Source organism: Phyllobates terribilis, unplaced genomic scaffold (assembly GCF_046119375.1).
Source record: "Phyllobates terribilis strain yellow unplaced genomic scaffold, ASM4611937v1 Scaffold_3__8_contigs__length_932513732, whole genome shotgun sequence".
In the NCBI taxonomy this organism is placed as follows: Eukaryota; Metazoa; Chordata; class Amphibia; order Anura; family Dendrobatidae; genus Phyllobates; species Phyllobates terribilis.
The window spans coordinates 852,522,725-852,543,617 of NW_027362763.1; the positions used below are offsets into that span (position 1 = coordinate 852,522,725).

Below are 20,893 nucleotides of genomic sequence, written 5' to 3' on the forward strand. Positions count from 1 at the left end.
TTTTTAAAGCCAGCTTCAGTGGGTTATTATTTCTCCATGTACAATGTGTCGGAAAGCATTTTTGGCTTCAATTTTTGTGCTTTAGTCTTTGTAAACTTGGTACAGGCACAGATGTAATTGCTATAAAGTCATGGACTCTCGTAGGAGGATTATACCATCATTTTGTCCATTTTGACACGATAGAGCTTCTCTCAACAAAATGTCATCACTACCAATGAAGACCTCGCTCAAGTTATAATTGACAATGCGTGGTGTGAATGTTTTTCTATGGCTTTTTCTCAAACAATCAAATTATCTGTGTTATGTTGGGCACTTAACCTTTTTGAGAAAGGTCACAAATAATGGCTTGGTGTTTTTAACCCTTGCCTGTGTCAGTAATGAGTTATTGAGCACCTCTTAATTTTACTGTCAACATATTTCTTTATGATCATTCTAATAGGGATGTTCATAAAGTGCTAGAAATACCATTGAATACAATGTGGCGTATCAAAGAATATGCAAAAATCTAAAACTCAATGTCTCAGATATTTTTTTGTAACTGTGGAAGGTGTCTATTAAGCGACTTTAAAGATTGGACACCTTTGTTTTACTTAAATGTATGTAATTTTTTTGCAGTTGGGTTTTATGAAAAGTTTAGGACCGTATCAGGGCTACAGCCTTTATGTATCACAGTGCATAGCAGACTGCAGAATAAACTGTCTAATCTGTCAGTGAGCTTGTCTGGTAGCAGGGTTTGTAACCCTTTTATTCTTCTTCTAAATTATCTTTGAAGCTGGATTATGACCAAATGAAAGTTCAGCTCTTCAGTTTGTCATAAATTAATTTTGAAAATTGTTCAAGAGAATTATGTACTGTGAAACACAGAAGCTGTAGGAGACAGCTGTCCAAAATTTTTAATGAGACTCAGTTGCAACAGTGCTTGTACCTAAAAATATGTGCATTTAAAGGGAATCTGTCATCAGTTTTTTGCTACCCCATCTGAGAGCAGAATAATGTAGGGGTAAAGACCCTAATTCCAGCGATATGTCTCTTACGGAGCTGCTTGCTGTCATTTTGATAAAATCTCTGCTTTATATGCTGGTGATCTACCAGTTCTATTAATGCTGAGCTCTTTATATCCACACCCACTCCACTGATTGGCAGATTCCTATGTACGCTGCAAAAAGCTGCCAATCAGTGGTGGAGGCGGGCTTATACAAGGCTCATGAATATGGAGGACTACCCTGCAGCAGGGTTACTAGTCCTCTAATCTCCTGCTGATAAAACAGTGATTTTATAAAAAATACACTAAGGGGCCCAGGAGGTGACACATCACTGGAATCAGGGTCTCTGTCTCTACATTATGCTGCAAAAACCTTGCGACAGATTCTCTTTAAGTAAAAAAGAATACCAAAGAAGGTGTGCATATCTGTTAAGTTTTCAATAAATTTGGATCCAGCAGTAGTAAGAGACTTTGGCCTAAATCCAGGTGTTGGCTCAGGTATACCATTTTTTGTGTCCCAATCAAGTTAAGAACCTGTTTTCTACCATGTAAAAAATGTATTTTTTTTTTGCTATTATAAAAGGGAAAAAAGATTCAGGAATTTAGGATGCTTCAACAAATGATCTCAGATTTCACTGGTTTTCTCAGAAAATAGGCCTCTAATTTCTAGTAGTCTGTCTCTCCCTCTTCTACATTCCCGCCTTTGCTCTGCATTCTCAGTGCTATTGCCTGGTTGACTTTCTGCTTCTCTTTTGTCCTATGCGTCTTCTCTTCAATCTTTCCTTTTCCTCTTCCTGCAGCAAAACCATATCAGTGAAAATAATTGATGATGAGGAATATGAGAAAAACAAGACCTTCTTCCTTGAGATTGGGGAACCTCGTCTGATGGAGATGAGTGAGAAGAAAGGTGGGGGATCTGCTCTGAGGCTGAGCCCTAACCAGTAACATGTCTGACTTACCACACTTGGTTGGCTTAATCCATTGTCTCATGTGCACATCTCCATTTACGTATCTACAAGGGGCCTTTCGATTTAAAGCATTGTCTTGGCAACTTACTTTAAGTAGCTAGTCAGCCAATTTTTTTTTAAAGAATCTTACTTCACCAGGCTGTCCAGTTCGAGAACATATTTACTTAGATCATATTCTTTTGCCCCTTGGAATACTTACATGGATGTGTGCGGGTTCCTCTACTCATAATAACCATCGGGCTTAGATCAATGTTAAAGCATGTGTGTGAGATTGCAAACATCCATTTCCCTTTGTCTTGTGTTCCCACAGGAAGTACATTACCCTTAAAATACTTGACAGAGAGGAGTATGACAAAGAGTCCTATTTCTACCTTGTGCTTGAAGAACCAATCTGGATACGAGGAGGAATGAAAGGTGTGAGAGTATATTAAGACAAACCGAGCAGCTACAAAAAAAAAATCCAACTTTCTCTCCTGTTTGTAATTCCCTACTCTCACAACTTGCTCTCTCCTCTTGCTTGGCACCTGAACTCTGTGCAATGCTCTCTGTACAGCCTAGCCAGCTCTTTGTTAATACTCTCATAAAGCTCTCTAAGCAGACTTCACGTGCTATATACTTCAGAGTGTCTTTCGCATTGTGGGAATCACGGGGTTAACAAGAATCGAGAAAACTTGCCCCTATCTGTAAAGGGATCTTTACTTAGTCATCTCTTCCTTCCTTCTATTCACTCCCACCTTTACAAGTGCCATGTATAAGTATATAATTGCACAGATGCCATCTTCTTCTGCAAAGGGTCCATATTAAGTAATCAAGTCACAGTAGTAAACCTTATATAGCCGCTAGCCCCCCTGATATAAAAGCCTCCCCTACATAACCTATAAATAGCGAACAGACAATCCTCTGCTGTTACGTATTTCGATTCATGTAGTTTGGAGACCATACGAAGGGAGCCGCAGTCATTATTACTTGCATCAGTTACATCAGCAATATAAGGCTCATAATAAATCGGAGAGGATTGGAATTGAAGGGCCATGATCATACGTCACATCATTTCTGCCCTTGTATTTGAAAGTGAGAACTGCTCAATGAAGTAGCTCGCTCCTCTGCTAGAAAAAGGAGGTTCCCAGTCAAGCCCCCTAAATTACGTCCGTAGGACGAAATACTGCCACCCTAAAGGGGTTGAAAAACTGCTTGGGGGACAAAAGCTCACAAACATAGAGCAGTATCGCCTGGTAAGGAAAGTAAAAGGTGGGAGTATGCGCTCACCTGGAGGTGTTGTGTGAAGGCACAACACCTTTAGACACGTGTATCTGCTGCTGCAGCCCCATTCTGGAGAAAAACTTGTTCCAGATGATTAATAGTAGAGGAGGACGATAGCACGTTGAACAGCGATAAATGAGAAGCCTTTTTTTTCCAAAATGGTTCTTTATTGTCCTAATGCATTTCAGCACCAGACCAGCGCCTTTCTCAAGGAATGTTTTTTACCTTGTGAAAGGTGCCGGTCCGGTGACGAAATGTGTTGGGGCAATAAAGACTCATTTTGGAGAACAAAAGGCTTCTCATTTACCGCAGCGCAGCCCATTCAGAACCCTAAAGGAGTTGTCTCGAGAAGAAATCCTCTATCCTATATTGGGATATATAGACTCTATGCCCCCCTTTTTTATGAGTCAAAATGAATAATAATGGTTCACATTCAGGCAGATTTGAACCATTCTTATATTACATTGACAGTCATTTATTTGCAGAGGAAATGCCTGGCCAGATAAGGATTCTCCTAGCAAAATCAGGTGGTGAGGCAACCACTTTAATCAGACTATCCCCTTCCATTTCCAGATAATACCTGATAGAGTATATCTCCAGTTATGGAAAACATCTGTAATATTATGGAGAGAGATCAGGGGTTCTCATTGACTGGATTCAAGTGCTGTTAGAGCGCTAGACTTCAGCTCTCATTGGTTTCTATTGACTTCATTTGGGGTGGTGTTGGCCATTAAAGGGAACCTGTCAGGAGGATTTTACACCTCAGACTAATGACATGTATGTATAGGCACTTTCCTGTTGATGAAATCCATGCCTTGATTGTAGAAATTCATTGTGTAGTTTTTGAGAAATCTGGTGTTGAAATTGTATGAAAATTAGCTGCAAATGCACATTGCACTTGCAGCTCTCCTTCCCCACCTCCCTATTCCCTGCCCGCCGCTTGCCTTATGTGTCTGACTATCAGATCACTGAAACAAGAGTGACCTGTCAGTCAGATATAGGAGTCAGGCAGTGGGCGGGAAATAGGGAGGAAGGGCAGCTGCAAGTGCAATGTCCCTCTCTGAAGCACTTGCAACTCATTGCATTATTATTATTTCAATGCTGGAATTCTTGGAGACTACTAAACAGATTTTTACAGTTAAGGTATGGATTTAATCTGCATGAAAGCTCCTGTACATGCATGCCATTAGTTTGAGTTGTAAAATCCTCATCACAGGTTGCCTTTAAAGTCTGATGCTCGTGTTTTATTTCTCTTAAATGAAACCAATAAGAGCTAAAGGGGCTATGCCTTCTGTTCAATGTTACAGACCCTCCATTCTGCACTGAAAACAGGGGCCCTCACCGATGAGAACGTCTAACATGCCTCTATTAAATATTCTATACTTAAAGGGCTCTGTCAGACGGCCGTATTACTCGCACGAGGATCACATCGCAATCCTCGGACTGGCCGGCTGCTCTCCTGACCTGAGCTTGACAGCATGTGTTTCTATGCAGCTGTCACGCTCAGGTCAGGAGAGCAGCCGGCCAGTCCGAGGATTGCGATGTCATCCTCGTGCGAGTAATACGGCCGTCTGACTGCGCCCTTAAACAAACATTTTAACAGCATCATACATAGGAAGGTATGTCACTATAGGTGAAGCATCGGTTTGTCTACTATACAGGAGTCATATAGGCCACGTTCAGCCATTTTACTAGGGCCTTATGATCAGCAAAGGCTGTCCCCCCAAAAATACATAATCATTTGTGGTTTTTTTTTACTAATAAGGGCATGCGTATGATTAATTAACACATTAATAACTTACGTTATAAATGCTAAAATAAAATGTTCTAATTCCATTGCTGATATCCCAGTATCCTGCATGCAGATTTGACATATTAACACAATTATGTAAAGTTGCATGAAATTCAATTTTAAAAGTTAACGGATATTTGAGAGAATAAAAACATAAAATACAAAAAAAAAAACTTTGATCATTTCATTCTCATGTTCTTTGAATTTTTTCCTTAAACTGATCTGGCTTCATTTCTATCAGGTGTATAATTATATATCTAGAGGATTACCGTAGATTCTTTTGGCCAAGTCGTTAGTTTGCTTAATTAGGGCTAATGTAGATATGTCAAAATCTGTGCAATAAAATCTAATCATTGAGGACTTTCACTTTAGCTGTTACCCCCCAAAAATGAGAAATTAGGCCGATTGCATATATTCATTAAACACATGATTTTCTGGATCTTTGGGTAGGATACAAACACTTCTTAATTAGTGAACATGCATAATAATTATAGCAATCATTGCATAAATATAATGCCAAAAGAGACTTGGCTGTGTAATAAAACGCACCAGGTTGCTCATTTGCATTATAACCCTAAGATAATTTAACAGCGCTGTGTTGCCTTATGGAACAGGCCTAAGATGTTACTTAATTAGAGCCTTGTGCTGTTATTGTATATATTCTACTATGCCTTGCATTATTTGGCAGGCTTTTAATTAATGTTTCTTAGTAAAAGAATTATGTATTTTAAATGAACTTATTTATTACTAATGATTGTACAATACCCTTTTAGGATCATTGACACAGTGAACACAATAAAATGGTATAAAACAATACATTTTAGGATCTGCTGCTAAAAATGTGCACATATAATATCAATACAATTTATTCCGGAAGGGAATCTTTGCAATTAAATAAGGCAAAAATAACCAATCATTATGCAAAGGCAAACAATTAATATGCCATTGCCATTATGTGTTCTAAGCCATAATATGGCTTCTATGAGATCATTTATGGCTCTAATCTCATAGCCAGGCATATATAATCTGGTTTGTCAGATTCCAAAAAGAATCGTGGCATATGCCATCAGATGCCGTATTCATTTTAAGAAGCTTTGCTTTTACCCAAGAGAATCCCAATAATACAGTGCCACGAGGAGTGCCATAATATGGTAGGCAAGGGGCAGCACTAGATCAATTTTATAAAAAAAATGATGACTTTACAGGAAAGGTCATTCCAGACACGACAGCATATTTTTTCATAGAACCATGAAATAAATAAAGCAGCTAAGTTAAAGGGAATCTGTCACCAGGATTTTGCTACCTCATCTGAGAGCAGCATAATATAGGAAAAGAGACCCTGATTCCAACGATGTATCACTTATGTTACTGGGTGCAGCAGTTGTGACACAATCAGAGTTCTTAGATGTGACAGAGCTCAGAAAGTTGACCCTGCCCACACCAAAGCTGTCTATGTACATTGTGTATTGACAGTGAGCTACTTATCAGAAGAGGGCGTGTGGTCTGACCAGGGCTCAGGTGAGCTGTAGTCCAGACAGTGATAATCACCTGGTGATAAAACATTCATTGTATTGAAACAACAGTATACCGCCTAATAAGTGACACATTAATGAAATCTGTGTTTTAGCCTCTACCTCATGCTGTCCGCAGATTACATAGCAAAAACCTGCTGACAGATTCCCTTTAAGTATCTCAATCAGTTTTTTTTTATTTACACTCGGAGGCGGACAATCGGGCAAAAAGTATGTATACTTATCAATTCACTAAAGACAATGCCAAACATTATCAACTAGCATGGAAATGTTTTCTATCCTCTTCAGAAATGATAATCCTGCCCACAAGGTGATTGCTCTGAGTGTCCCTAGCCATACAGTTCTTCTTTCTGTGGACCGCTTCTCCATTATCACTATTCATTTGTGTTTCTTATCCTTTGTCTGTCTTCTATGTGTTCTCTTCACAGCCCTGTTGTTGAATGAGCTTGGTAAGCATTTCATTTCCTTTGTTCCCACCTTTTCAATTTCCTTGTCTGTCCTAAATTGATGCTTTGCCCTCCTGTTTTGCTGTCTTACTGTGTACAATTATTTGATGTGATTTACATTTTACTTTGTAATACGCCTGTGGTGGACCAGGAGTTTGTACAGTAAGATAAGATGTAGGCGTTGAGTTCATGCAGATCTACTCATGCAAACTTGCAGATAACTAAGGTTTAAGTGAAATGTCTAATGAAAAATGAGCTGTTTATTCATTAAACATAGATTTACTGTCGTGCTGTGATTAAAGATCTTGGCAGAGTCAGTAATGGGACAGTTGTGTTCCACGAACCCATTTAAATCAAGAAGCCCGGCTCTAGGGGCCGTAAATTGTCATCCTACAGTATCCAACATTTCCGTGCCAACTCTGTCCTCATAGACCATTAACAGTCCAAAAACTGGTAATTAGTATTTACTCTTCAGACAGGGACGTCCCTTATCCTAGATCATTAATTGCCCAAAGGGCTTCATTGAACAACTCAAATGTGCAGTTTAGTATTTCCCAATATTGATTCGTAAAAGGGCAACTATCATGGAAAGTGAACAGGAGTACTGCTTGCACTGTCAAACGGATCAGTATGTATTATTTTAATTAACATTATTTTTTCAATTACCATTAATTAGACCAACCAGTCTTTAGCCCTAGTCACATTCAATAAATAGTATAATTAAAGATCTGACCTAGAAGAGAATAATTAGAATAGTTGAAGGCTGCTTTATATAAAAGAATTCAGAAAGTTTTTCAAGATTAGCGTTTATCTAGTTTATAAAAAGGCCTGTCACTAAAACTTAAAGGGGTTGTCCTACCGACAAAGTGCATTTTAATGAATAGTTCTTGGAATAAAAAGAAGTTGTACAGTTGGATATGTTAAAATATGTTCCTGTGCTGAGAGAATCCTATAAATATGCCCCTGCTATATACTTTCATTTGCTATGTCCAACCATGTACAGTTGCTCCAATTCATTTGTGGCACACACCACAGTTCCGACCACAGCTCCTGGCCAGGGGAGGAAGCAGAAGTTACTTATGATTAGTGAGTATACAGATAAAACAACAAGGGCTCACAGCTGCTGATTTCAAAGGTAACACATTTCCCTTCATGTTTATTCACAGGAGGGAGTGTTTCTGCCACCTCTCCAGCCCTATGCACTTATCAGTCAGTGACAAAGGACTGGTTACAGGGCAGAAATACTCCTGTGATAAAACAGGCTGGGATACGTGTTACCTCACATAAACAAACAGCTAGTAGCCCCTGCTTTTTAGTCTGTATACTAACTTATCATAAGTGATTTATGCTTCCTAACCTGACCAAGAGCTGTGGTTCAGAGCTGTGGTGTGTGCCAGCCATGAAGTGGAGCATGGTCTGCATGGTCAGACATAGCAAATAAAAGTTTATAGCAGGGGCACATTTATAAGATTATCTTAGAAAGGGAACATTTGTTTAACACATCCAATTGTGGAACTTATTATTATTCCAAGATCTGTTGATTAAAATGTACTTTGTTCCAGAACAACCCTTTTAACATCATTTATTTATATATGGGCATATCAGGATCTCTTTTTGAAATCAAAATTAGCAAGTGAACTATAGACAAATATGGCATTATGTTGAACCAACAGTATTCATTCTACTAATTTCATTTCATTTTCAGACGGGGCCATTCAGAAGGGGCAATAAACACCTACTTCCTAATAATTAGTGAATCTATTAATTATGCTATTCCATAAATCATGGCAACAATTATTTATAAAAATAAATGGTCCTTTTGATATGTGCATCTTACAGTATATAGTTCTACTTGAGTTAAAAGGTAAAGTAATTAGGGCAGAAAAAGAAAACAATTAGGGCAGGGTGACACTACTATATAGTGTGAGCTGTTCTACACATAAAGACAAATTTCCCAGATGGCAGGAAGTATTTACTACTCCTTCAGTACCACTAGAGGAGAGGTTTTAGGCCTTGTGACCACTGTCACCATTTTCCAGTATGGCAACAGGATACAATTATGCATATTCGGGCTAATGCAACCTAACATAGAAATAATACTATGGAACCAGTGAGCACCATATTCTCATTCCCTGTAAGGAGTCTTAGCGTTGGAGACATTTCTCTGAAGTGACACTAGTGTGTCCTTCTCGTGACTTGATTGACATCCATCTTGACAAGTCACCACCAGCAGCCTCAGGTGCATGCACAGTAAAGTGAAGATCAATGGCCACAACTTCATCTGCACACTGCGCATGTGGCCTAATGCCGCAGGAGGTGGCTTGTGATGACATAGCCCGTGAAAATGTCAATCTAGCCAAGTGGATGACTGGCCAATTTGACTCTATAAAAGAGGTGCTCCACCCCCATTACTTCTTACCGGTCATTAGAATATACAGTAGTGCTCTGTGCTCTGATTTGAAAGTACTTTCTCTATGTTTTTCTGCATCGGTCATCATGCTCAACCTGTTACCTTCTTGGATAACATTTCGATGGTGGTTAGGCGCCTATATTATCCATCCTTACAGGTTTAATTTCAAGTGTAGAATGACTTTGAAGTCCCACAATCTTACTACACTACTGAAACCCAAATATTCTTGTTCTGTATCAATAATGGGTATAGATGAACGGATCGCTTTGCACAACTCCGAGCCACGGTCCAGGTACTCTTTGGCCATGGACAGGAGTTGCGTGGATTATCTTACCCCCAGAATTTCCTTACCTTTTGGGATCCCAGGCTCAACTTATTATTAGCTGTGATGGAGCAACGTCATCTATAAGTCGTACACTGCTCAGATGATGTTACGGCAAACCAACATAATCGAACGTCGCGCCGGGAAACCTGGAAGCTCAGGTAATTCGCATAGCTCCTGTCCACGGCCACAGGACACTGACATGGACCGTGGTTGCGCAAAGCAATACGTTCATCTCTGATGAGAAGGCTATTTCTCATGGCTATCTAATGCTTTTACATTATTTTGCTGCTCAACAACACATTTTTCGCTTATTTATATATAAATGTCCATTACATGTTCTGTAATGATATATGTAGGCTTCTGATTAGTCCTGTTGCTGCAGGTTCATTTATGTTTTCCCTCAATATTGTTTTAGGAATAGTTCCAATGTGGCAGCTTCATTATTTTAATTTTCATAATAGGTTTCTGCCCTAATCTCTTTGTTACATTGATAGTAATCCTATTCAGTTCTTCCCAAAGCCATTTGGAATAAATTTCTCATAAGCTTGCCTTTAAAAAGTTAACTCTGCCCATAAAGTAATTTGGAAACCGCAAAGCTGTCGTAAAACGACAGCAAATACTGTGCAGCGTGTCCAGTTCTAACATTAAGACAATCAGAAGGGTAATTTGTGTGGACCCGAGGGCTCTTCCGATAATAACATTGTGATTTGCATCATATCATACAAATCTATATAAGAAACCGAGTATACGAGCATTTACAGCAGCTTTATTACATGAAACAGCACGACTAGTAAACAGCTAAAAAAACACAAGCAAAATTAATGGGATCAGTAGAGTTTCTGCAGCTCTCCTGCTGTACTGGAAATGACCCTTCCATTGACAGAGATGTGTTATTGGCATTTTGTAAAGAAGTTAACTGTAATACTGTATTAAAAGTAAAACAAAAAAATCAATTCTGTTCAATTTTTCATAGAAGAAAACGTTGAGATAGACATATGGAAGGGGGGAAATTGTAGTGAAAAGTACATTTAATTTGGAGACAGTATGCTCAGTGCTCCAAAATAAGGGAACAGATGTTTGAGAATGTGACATGATGAATACACGCCTATTGAAAATTGCATACATATTTATATACATACTGTGCATATACTCATTCATATACACAGTTGTATGTGCAAAGTAAGAAGCAATTGGAAAATTTAAAATAAAGTTTAATAAATTTAATATAGTTTATCATTTACCACTTTTTTCTGAAAATTCAGGAGAATAAATAAATTGAAGCTGTTCGGTAACGTGACAAAGCTTTGGTGCTCTTTGTTTAGTACAGTCCACTCTTCCTCTTTTTCCCCACAAACATATATATCTTGGATCAGTGGCTGATAGAGGTTGCACCAATAATATGTCCACCCCTGCCACTAGTGGGCACACTCTATATGCAGCTAATGACCCACAATTGGCCTGAATGGGGGCAGAATATTTTTACCAGTAACTGTGTGTGGAGCACAAGTTGCTCTGTACTAAAGAAATGTAGACAAACGCTCCAAATGATTTATATTGGGAGATTTTTTTTAATTAATCAGAAAAACAAAATACAGTACAGACCAAAAGTTTGGACACACCATCTCATTTAAAGATTTTTCTGTATTTTCTTGACTATGAAAATTGTACATTCACATTGAAGGCATCAAAACTATGAATTAACACATGTGGAATTATATTAACAAAAAAGTGAAACAACTGAAAATATGTCTTATATTCTAGGTTCTTCAAAGTAGCCACCGTTTGCTTTGATGACTGCTTTGTACACTTTTGGCATTCTCTTGATGAGCTTCAAGAGGTAGTCACCGGAAATGGTCTTCCAACAATCTTGAAGGAGTTCCCAGAGATGCTTAGCACTTGTTGGCCCTTTTGACTTCACTCTGCGGTCCAGCTCACCCCAAACCATCTCGATTGGATTCAGGTCTGGTGATTGTGGAGGCCAGGTCATCTGGCGTAGCACCCCATCACTCTCCTTCTTGGTCAAATAGCCCTTACACAGCCTGGAGGTGTGTTTGGGGTCATTGTCCTGTTGAAAAATAAATGATGGTCCAACTAAACGCAAACCGGATGGAATAGCATGCCGCTGCAAGATGCTGTGGTAGCCATGCTGGTTCAGTATGCCTTCAATTTTGAATAAATCCCCAACAGTGTCAGCAGCAAAGCCCCCCCACACCATCACACCTCCTCCTCCATGCTTCACGGTGGGAACCAGGCATGTAGAGTCCATCCGTTCACCTTTTCTGCATTGCACAAAGACACGGTGGTTGGAACCAAAGATCTCAAATTTGGACTAATCAGACCAAAGCGCAGATTTCCACTGGTGTAATGTCCATTCCTTGTGTTCTTTAGCCCAAACAAGTCTCTTCTGCTTGTTGCCTGTCCTTAGCAGTGGTTTCCTAGCAGCTATTTTACCACGAAGGCCTGCTGCACAAAGTCTCCTCTTAACAGTTGTTGTAGAGATGTGTCTGCTGCTAGAACTCTGTGTGGCATTGACCTGGTCTCTAATCTGAGCTGCTGTTAACCTGCGATTTCTGAGGCTGGTGACTCGGATAAACTTATCCTCAGAAGCAGAGGTGACTCTTGGTCTTCCTTTCCCGGGGCGGTCCTCATGTGAGCCAGTTTCTTTGTAGCGCTTGATGGTTTTTGCAACTGCACTTGGGGGCACTCTCAAAGTTTTCCCAATTTTTTGGACTGAATGACCTTCATTTCTTAAAGTAATGATAGCCACTCGTTTTTCTTTACTTAGCTGCTTTTTTCTTGCCATAATACAAATTCTAACAGTTTATTCAGTAGGACTATCAGCTGTGTATCCACCAGACTTCTCCACAACACAACTGATGGTCCCAACCCCATTTATAACGCAAGAAATCCCACTTATTAAACCTGACAGGACACGCATGTGAAGTGAAAACCATTTCCGGTGACTACCTCTTGAAGCTCATCAAGAGAATGCCAAGAGTGTGCAAAGCAGTCATCAAAGCAAAAGGTGGCTACTTTGAAGAACCTAGAATATAAGACATATTTTCAGTTGTTTCACACTTTTTTGTTTAGTATATAATTCCACATGTGTTAATTCATAGTTTTGATGCCTTCAGTGTGAATGCACAATTTTCATAGTCAAGAAAATACAGAAAAATCTTTAAATAAGAAGGTGTGTCCAAACTTTTGGTCTGTACTGTACATCTGCAGGAATTTCCATCAATATGATCTTCTGATCTATGATCTATAGGACCCTTTCTCCTGAGTAGAATGTGATCTCCTCACATGTATTTAAAACATAGAACATTTTAACGAAATTTCCACTTTGAAGTGTACCTCCTATTCCTGATAAAATGTACAAGATGTTGGATTTTACTGATACTGCTCCTCCTGGTGCCCTGCAGTAGCCTGTAGAAAGCTGGCCATACACATTAGATATCTGTATCGTTGGCCTGACATCTGTTTCTCCCAATTCCCCCATACACAGGAGAAGTAAATCCTCCTGTGTTTTCTATGAAAAAGCCGAGGCTGGAGGAGTCCATTATCTCTGCTCCAAAAAAAAGGATTGGCCATTGAAGGACAGGTTGGATTGGGAGGCCCCTATACACATCAGATGGTCAACAGATCCCACCAAAATCAGAGATTCTAGCCTTAGATTTTGTAACACTTCTTTGCTTCCTGCCTCCTACGTCTCCCTATTCACTCTAAGTGCTGTAACACTTATTGACTGTGCCAAGTTTCCTATTATAAGATGAGGATGCTATATTTAGACCTAAAGGAAACCTGTCACATTGGAAAGTAATATTTTTATGCCGATATAGGGTTGCAAGTAAGTAGCGTTACAATGCTGACCGGCCACCTTACTGAAAGTGCAGCTGAAACTTAAATTATTTCCTCCTGGGAGCTACCGGCTTTCAGTCATGGGAACCTGCATGGAGTGGTTACAGTCACCACTCATAGCATCGCTCACTATACTGCGAGTCATGACTATAAGCACCCCCCTGACACTTTGATTGACAGCTCACGGTGCAGCCCATCTGTGAAGAGCAAGATGTCAAACAAAGTCCTGGGGTATGCTCACAGTATAGTGAGTGGTGCTGTGAGCGGAGCCACTCTGTGCACACCCCCATGACTGAAAGCCAGCGGCTTGCAGGAGGAAATAAGTTTATTTTCAATAAGGCGACCTGGCAGCCACCTCTCACAGTATAATGAGTGGTGCTGTGAGTAGTGATTGTAGCCTCTTTGTGCATCACCCCCATGACTAAAGCCGGCGGCTTTCAGGAAGAAATAAGTACATTCTCTACTGGTAGACCCATTTTCAGTAAGGCGACCAGGCAGCATGTGAATGCTGGTAAATAGTGTTTTTCCAAGGTGGGAGGTTCTGCAAGTAAGCAGAAGTTATCCAGATTCTTTTTTACACAAATTTAGAAGTATTTTTTAGAAATGTAAAAGGTAAATTTAAGAAACAGGGCTGTGTGTTGTTGGCGCAAATTGTGATTTTCTGATTGAGTCGTGAGGAATAAGTTCTTTGTGGCATGTTACAAGGAAAATTGTGGTTTCACTAATATGTTTTCTCTCTTTTGTCTTCAATGTGCACTAGGTGACTTCACTATCACAGGTACGTCTCCCATTGCTTTTTGTGATGCAGATTTAAATTGTTTTGTGTTTTGGTGTTATTTTTTATTAATATTATATCATTATCTCTCTCAAAGGAAAACTGCTGTTTGGTAAGACGTAAAAATGTGTGCTGCTCCCTCAATACTCCTGTTTCTAGCCGAGCCACTCTTGCATTGGTTATTATACACCAGGATTAACACTACATGTCTTTTATATGTGTATTACTGATGAATTATTGCCATAACCCTGATTGCAGTGGTTGTAGGGGTAGTGATACTGGATCCTGTTATAAGTCAGTGAGACCTTTGGATCCGGCAGAACTGTCATGGCTCCATTATGAATGAAAGCCAAGACCGTTAGGAATGTTCACACAAAGTTTATCTTTTTTGAGGGAGATAAATCTGATGTGGTTTTCTTGAGAAATCCACTTTAGGAATCAATGGTCTTTTTGCCAATGTTTCTGGATCTGATGCGGACTTTTACGTTTTTTGCATAAGTTATTGAGGCATTTTTCCATCTGCTTTTTTGCAGCCATTTGACTTGAGAGTGTCAATGATTGATCCCTATAATGCAACTTCTTTTTTTTTACCTTATTCAAAATCCATATAAAAAAAGAACCTCAGTGAGGACATAGCCTTGAGTTTTCCATGTGGAAAGCACTTCCGGATATTCTCCTTTTTTCTGGAGTTTTTGGAGGAGTTTTGAAGAGTTTGGGAAAGTTTGGAACAGATTCCATCACAATTTGCTTCAAAGAAGCGACATTAATTTTTTTTCCACTAGATGTTTTTTAAAACTCTTCAGCAAAAAAACACTAAAAAAACTACTCACACGGCATCTCTAAGATGCAGGCAGACTTACCTAAGTCTTCCTAGGCAAAGCCGCCTCAGAAAAAAGTCAGCAATCATTTTTCCTGAAGTGGCTTTGCTTGCGGATATATCCTGCATCAGTATATTTTTTCTGTAATTTAAACAATAATTAGCAAACTGCTTCCTAGCAGAAGCCGCCAGAAGAACGAACATGCTACTTCTTTTAACCACTTCACAGTTTCCGACCCTTGAATTGATTAAGAGAAGTAACGAAAGACTTACACAGCAATGTCATTTTTACATTGCTATGCATTACATTCTGTAATGCACACGCCCGGGCTGAGCGGCGTGTGCTTGTGATTCCACTGGACCGTGCCGGAGAGTGAATGCCTGGAGGGGCGTAACTAGGTATTCACCCGATCCGACCAGGGTCGCACGACGGCATACGATGCCAGTGCACCAAGGAGGAACCAAGCAGAGGGACCAGGTGCTACTCCAGGACAGACCCCGGACACGGCTGTTGACCCACACAGGGGAATACAGGAACAGGCTGGTTAGGCTGGCGCACAGACTGGTGGGTATAGGCAGGCACGACTGGTATGCAGGTAGGCGGGTATGCAGGCCGGGGGGTACAGGCAAGCACAGCTAGAGTGCAGACAGGGAGGCACTAGCAGGTAGGGACACTGGCGGGATAGGACCCAGTACACACTGGGACTCAGGAACAGAACCACAGATGTGGCGGACAAACACAGCAGAGTGAGGCCGCCCAGAGAGGTGAGCGAGAACAGGGCAGGACAAGGCCGCCTGGAGCGGTGAGCAAGAGTAGAGCAGGACAAGGCCGCCAGGAGCTGTGAGCAAAGGATCAGAGCTGAGCGAGACTGCCGGAGCAGTGAGCAAGAGTAAAGCAGGACGAGACCACCTGGAGCGGTGAGCAAGAGTGGAGCAAGACTGCCGGAGCGGCGAGCAAAAGGAGTCAGAGCAGGCTAGAACCGCCGGAGCGGCGAGCAAAAGGAGTCAGAGCAGGCTAGAACCGCCGGAGCGGCGAGCAAAAGGAGTCAGAGCAGGCTAGAACCGCCGGAGCGGCGAGCAAAAGGAGTCAGAGCAGGCTAGAACCGCCGGAGCGGCGAGCAAAAGGAGTCAGAGCAGGCTAGAACCGCCGGAGCGGCGAGCAAAAGGAGTCAGAGCAGGCTAGAACCGCCGGAGCGGCGAGCAAAAGGAGTCAGAGCAGGCTAGAACCGCCGGAGCGGCGAGCAAAAGGAGTCAGAGCAGGCTAGAACCGCCGGAGCGGCGAGCAAAAGGAGTCAGAGCAGGCTAGAACCGCCGGAGCGGCGAGCAAAAGGAGTCAGAGCAGGCTAGAACCGCCGGAGCGGCGAGCAAAAGGAGTCAGAGCAGGCTAGAACCGCCGGAGCGGCGAGCAAAAGGAGTCAGAGCAGGCTAGAACCGCCGGAGCGGCGAGCAAAAGGAGTCAGAGCGGGCTAGAACCGCCGGAGCGGCGAGCAAAAGGAGTCAGAGCGGGCTAGAACCGCCGGAGCGGCGAGCAAAAGGAGTCAGAGCGGGCTAGAACCGCCGGAGCGGCGAGCAAAAGGAGTCAGAGCGGGCTAGAACCGCCGGAGCGGCGAGCAAAAGGAGTCAGAGCGGGCTAGAACCGCCGGAGCGGTGAGCAAAAGGAGTCAGAGCGGGCTAGAACCGCCGGAGCGGCGAGCAAAAGGAGTCAGAGCGGGCTAGAACCGCCGGAGCGGCGAGCAAAAGGAGTCAGAGCGGGCTAGAACCGCCGGAGCAGCGAGCAAAGGAGTCAGAGCAGGCTAGAACCGCCGGAGCGGCGAGTAAAGGAGTCAGAGCAGGCTAGAACCGCCGGAGCGGCGAGCAAAGGAGTCAGAGCAGGCTAGAACCGCCGAGCAAAGGAGTCAGAGCAGGCTAGAACCGCCGGAGCGGCGAGCAAAGGAGTCAGAGCAGGCTAGAACCACCGAGCAAAGGAGTCAGAGCAGGCTAGAACCGCCGGAGCAAAGGAGTCAGAGCAGGCTAGAACCGCCGGAGCGGCGAGCAAAGGAGTCAGAGCAGGCTAGAACCACCGAGCAAAGGAGTCAGAGCAGGCTAGAACCGCCGGAGCGGCGAGCAAAGGAGTCAGAGCAGGCTAGAACCGCCGGAGCGGCGAGCAAAGGAGTCAGAGCAGGCTAGAACCGCCGGAGCGGCGAGCAAAGGAGTCAGAGCAGGCTAGAACCGCCGGAGCGGCGAGCAAAGGAGTCAGAGCAGGCTAGAACCGCCGGAGCGGCGAGCAAAGGAGTCAGAGCAGGCTAGAACCGCCGGAGCGGCGAGCAAAGGAGTCAGAGCTGGCAAGGCTGAGCAGGGGGGACAGGGCTCTGTTCACACAGAACAGACAGGAAGGGAAAGGCAGAGCCAGATACTCACAGGGTACTTGCAGAGAAGTAGCGAGTGGACCACAAACGGGAGTACAGAGACAACAAGCAGGAGTTAGGTACGAGTTCAGACTCTGCAGAAAAAGGAAGGGAACGGACATAGAGGCAAAACAGGTAAAGGATAGGAGAGAGTTCAGACTGGAACTGAGTGTACGGAGGAGACCGACACTGCAGCGGAATACAGGAGCGGGTCTGGGAATACGGCCCCCAGAGAGGCAGGACGAACAGGCAAGGAGCGTGTTCAGACAGGACAGACAAGATACAGGAGCGGGTCTAGGTGATCGGCCCCTAGAAGGCGGGAGGAACAGGCTAGGAGCATGTTCAGACAGGACAGACAAGATACAGGAGCGGGTCTAGGTAATCGGCCCCTAGAAGGCGGGAGGAACAGGCTAGGAGCATGTTCAGACAGGACAGACAAGATACAGGAGCAGGTCTAGGTAATCAGCCCCTAGAAGGCAGGAGGAACAGGCTAGGAGCATGTTCAGACAGGCCTGGAAATACAGCCTCCAGGATAGGCAGACAAGAGAACACAGAACGGGACCTGGCACCTTCAGAGTGCAAGCACACACTGAATGAAACACTATGCTCAGGCAGGGAATGATTGGCGCTGCTGAGCTATATACCAGGTGACAGACAGCAATAGGCTGAGGACGCACAAGGGGTGTGACCCACAGCAGGTACAAAAAAGCAGGAAGTGATCGGGCACCGCCCTTAAGCAGCAGAAACAGACACAAACAGACAGCATGGAGGGAAGCCAGAGAGACATTCTGGACAGGAGATCAAGTGCACGCTCTTGCACAGTGGGAGATGGACCACTATGCAAGGACGCCGCCAGGTATGTTACACATTCACTATTTGCTGTGGTTTAGCACGCTTTTTTAGGCGATTTCCAGGTGGAATCTGCCGGATAAAGAGTTTGCGTGCACGTATCCATACTAAACAGCAAAGTGGCTTTCCCATAAAAAAGAATAGGAGTTTTCTAAGCATTTATTTTTTAAGCGGTTTGGGGGAGGATTTTGGAGTGGATCCATTTAAAAATCTCTGTGTGAACGTAGCCTTAAGGTATTTCCACACGTAGTTGCTTGACAAAGACAAAATGCTTTGAATTTGCTTGCAACAAGCTTTATGCTTATTTGAATGAAATAGAACGCCTATAGTGCACGTTGCCTTTTTCTGTGTGTTTTTTTGCGTGTTAAAAAAGCATCATGTAAATTATTTGGTGCCTTTTCTGCACTGAAAATAAGCCAAAATGTGCCTTTTTTGCACCGGTTTTTATTGGGATTTTTGGTAAGGTTTGTGCAGTAGAAATGCATCAAAACACACCTATGACTCCCCAAATTATAATTAAAAATACGTGGCTCACTGTTTAGCATTGTAGCCTTGCAGCATTGGGGTCCTGGGTTCAAATCCCACCAAGGACAACATCTGCAAGGAGTTTGTATGTTCTCCCCGTGTTTGCGTGGGTTTCCTCCGGGTTCCATCCACACTCCAAAGACATACTGATAGGGAATGTAGATTGTGAGCCCTAGTGGGGACAACGATTATAATGTCTGTAAAGCGATGCAGAATATGATGGTGCTATATAAGCAAAAGCATAATAATAATAAAAACACATCAAAACATTGGCAAAAACCACATGTTCTTGCAAAACTGCACGTCTTTTAGAAGGGCTTTTTAGATGTTGATTTTTCGACCAAAAAATCCATGTAAAAAAACTTTGTGTGAACATATCATGGAAATATCTACAGTGCCTTGTCTGCGTTTTCACACCATATTTTAGAAAAATTTGCCATTTTTTTTAATCCATTTTTTCTTTTTCTAAATCGCTGAAAAAGCCAAGAGTGATCCACTGCCACTGTTGCAATTTCTAAAAAATGTATTTGAGCTAACATAGGTTTATTTCTAATGAGTGTGTGGCATAATATAACAATATCTAATATCATGTGGCGACCAATGGAAAAGATTTATGTAAAAATTGAAAAGCAAGAGCATAAATAACATGCACATACATAATATCTACAGACATGAAGAACATAAAGAGCATTGATTACTGAATTACTGATAGAGTAAAATTGGTTGCCTAAATGAAGTCTATGAATGACCGTTGCAGAGTCCCTTCATATGGACCATTTGCTTAATGGCATGAACTGTGCACCGACCATTGGATCATTTTATAATTCATTAGAAATGAATGTCTAGTCCTTAGGCAATCTACTTAGATTCCCTTTTGTGGCTAATGTAGGGATTACTGGAACTGGTGGCTTCCTTATTCTTTTGTGCTATAGTGGATAGTTTATATACTGGGTGGCATTTGCATATATTGTTTATCTATTATCATTATAACTTCTTAATGGGGATGTACTATTAGTTTATTATATGTTGTATACTGCCTTTGGCACAGCGCACTGGCTGTTTGCTGCGCGACAATCAAGAAGATTTTTATTCCTTGTAAATCTTACTGTTTTATTATCGTGACGTAAATTCTTGTAGTATCTACAGAGACTGAGTTTGGTGATCCACTAGGGGAATAGGGAGAGACATGTGGCACGGATCATTTTTGGATGACCTGAAAGCCCCACTTCAGCGTTTAGTTTTTTTTACCTTTTGTTAGTGTAGTTACATACTCAGCGGTCGGAGACATGTTTTCAGCCCTGTTCCGGTTGCTCCGGCACCACGTAACTGCTGTTGTAACCAATTGGATCACTGTGTCCCAGTAGTCACTTTTCTCAATACAGGTCTATGGGACTGAAAGCATTTTTCTGAATTCCCACATTGAGAAGTTTTAAAAAATGACTTCTGCTTCACACAGTAGCTGCTGTGTGGTTTGGCCGGTCATAACTACAGTCACGTAGTGCCACAGCGGGGCTGTAAACGGATGAAGAGGACTACCGGTGAGTTTGTGACTACACGCATTACATTTACATATACGTGATCCCTAACAAAGGTATGAAAAAAAACACGCTGCAGGGATACTTTAAACATATAGTTGCAATAAAAATTGCTCAATCCTCATTGCAAATTAGGTTTATTAGCAAATTTTACAAACTTTCTGCAAAATGTTCACATGTTGCTGCCAAGTTGAGTTTTTTTGCATCAAGATTTTCTAATATTGCAATAAAAAAATGTAGCAATTCTACCATGATCGTGGCAAAAAATAAATAAAAAAAGACACATGTGAATGCTGCCCTGGTCATGATTCTAACATGCATTCAAACGTCATAGTCAATAAACTCCTAGCCAGTCCAGGTATTTGATGTGTCTGATATCAAGCACAACTGATGCAACGAGGGAGTCCTTGATTAATTGGATCACGTTTGCTTAAG

The 20,893-nt window shown here is 42.1% G+C and overlaps 1 protein-coding gene across 3 annotated transcripts in view; it reads left to right on the plus strand.

The window, feature by feature from the left end:
• The window catches only part of SLC8A1 (solute carrier family 8 member A1), a 798,808-nt gene that overhangs the window by 320,092 nt on the left and 457,823 nt on the right, over positions 1–20,893 (plus strand). For 2 of the 3 annotated variants that reach the window (XR_012318097.1, XM_073672538.1), the window contains exons 3-4: positions 1,783–1,889; positions 14,334–14,351. Coding sequence is in view for 2 of the 3 variants with exons in the window: in XM_073672538.1 (XP_073528639.1) it covers positions 1,783–1,889; positions 14,334–14,351 (125 nt within the window). In the remaining variant the exon portion in view is untranslated. Of the gene's footprint in view, positions 1–1,782; positions 1,890–2,260; positions 2,365–14,333; positions 14,352–20,893 lie in introns of all 3 variants that reach the window. The other variant, XM_073672539.1, reaches the window with a different exon arrangement.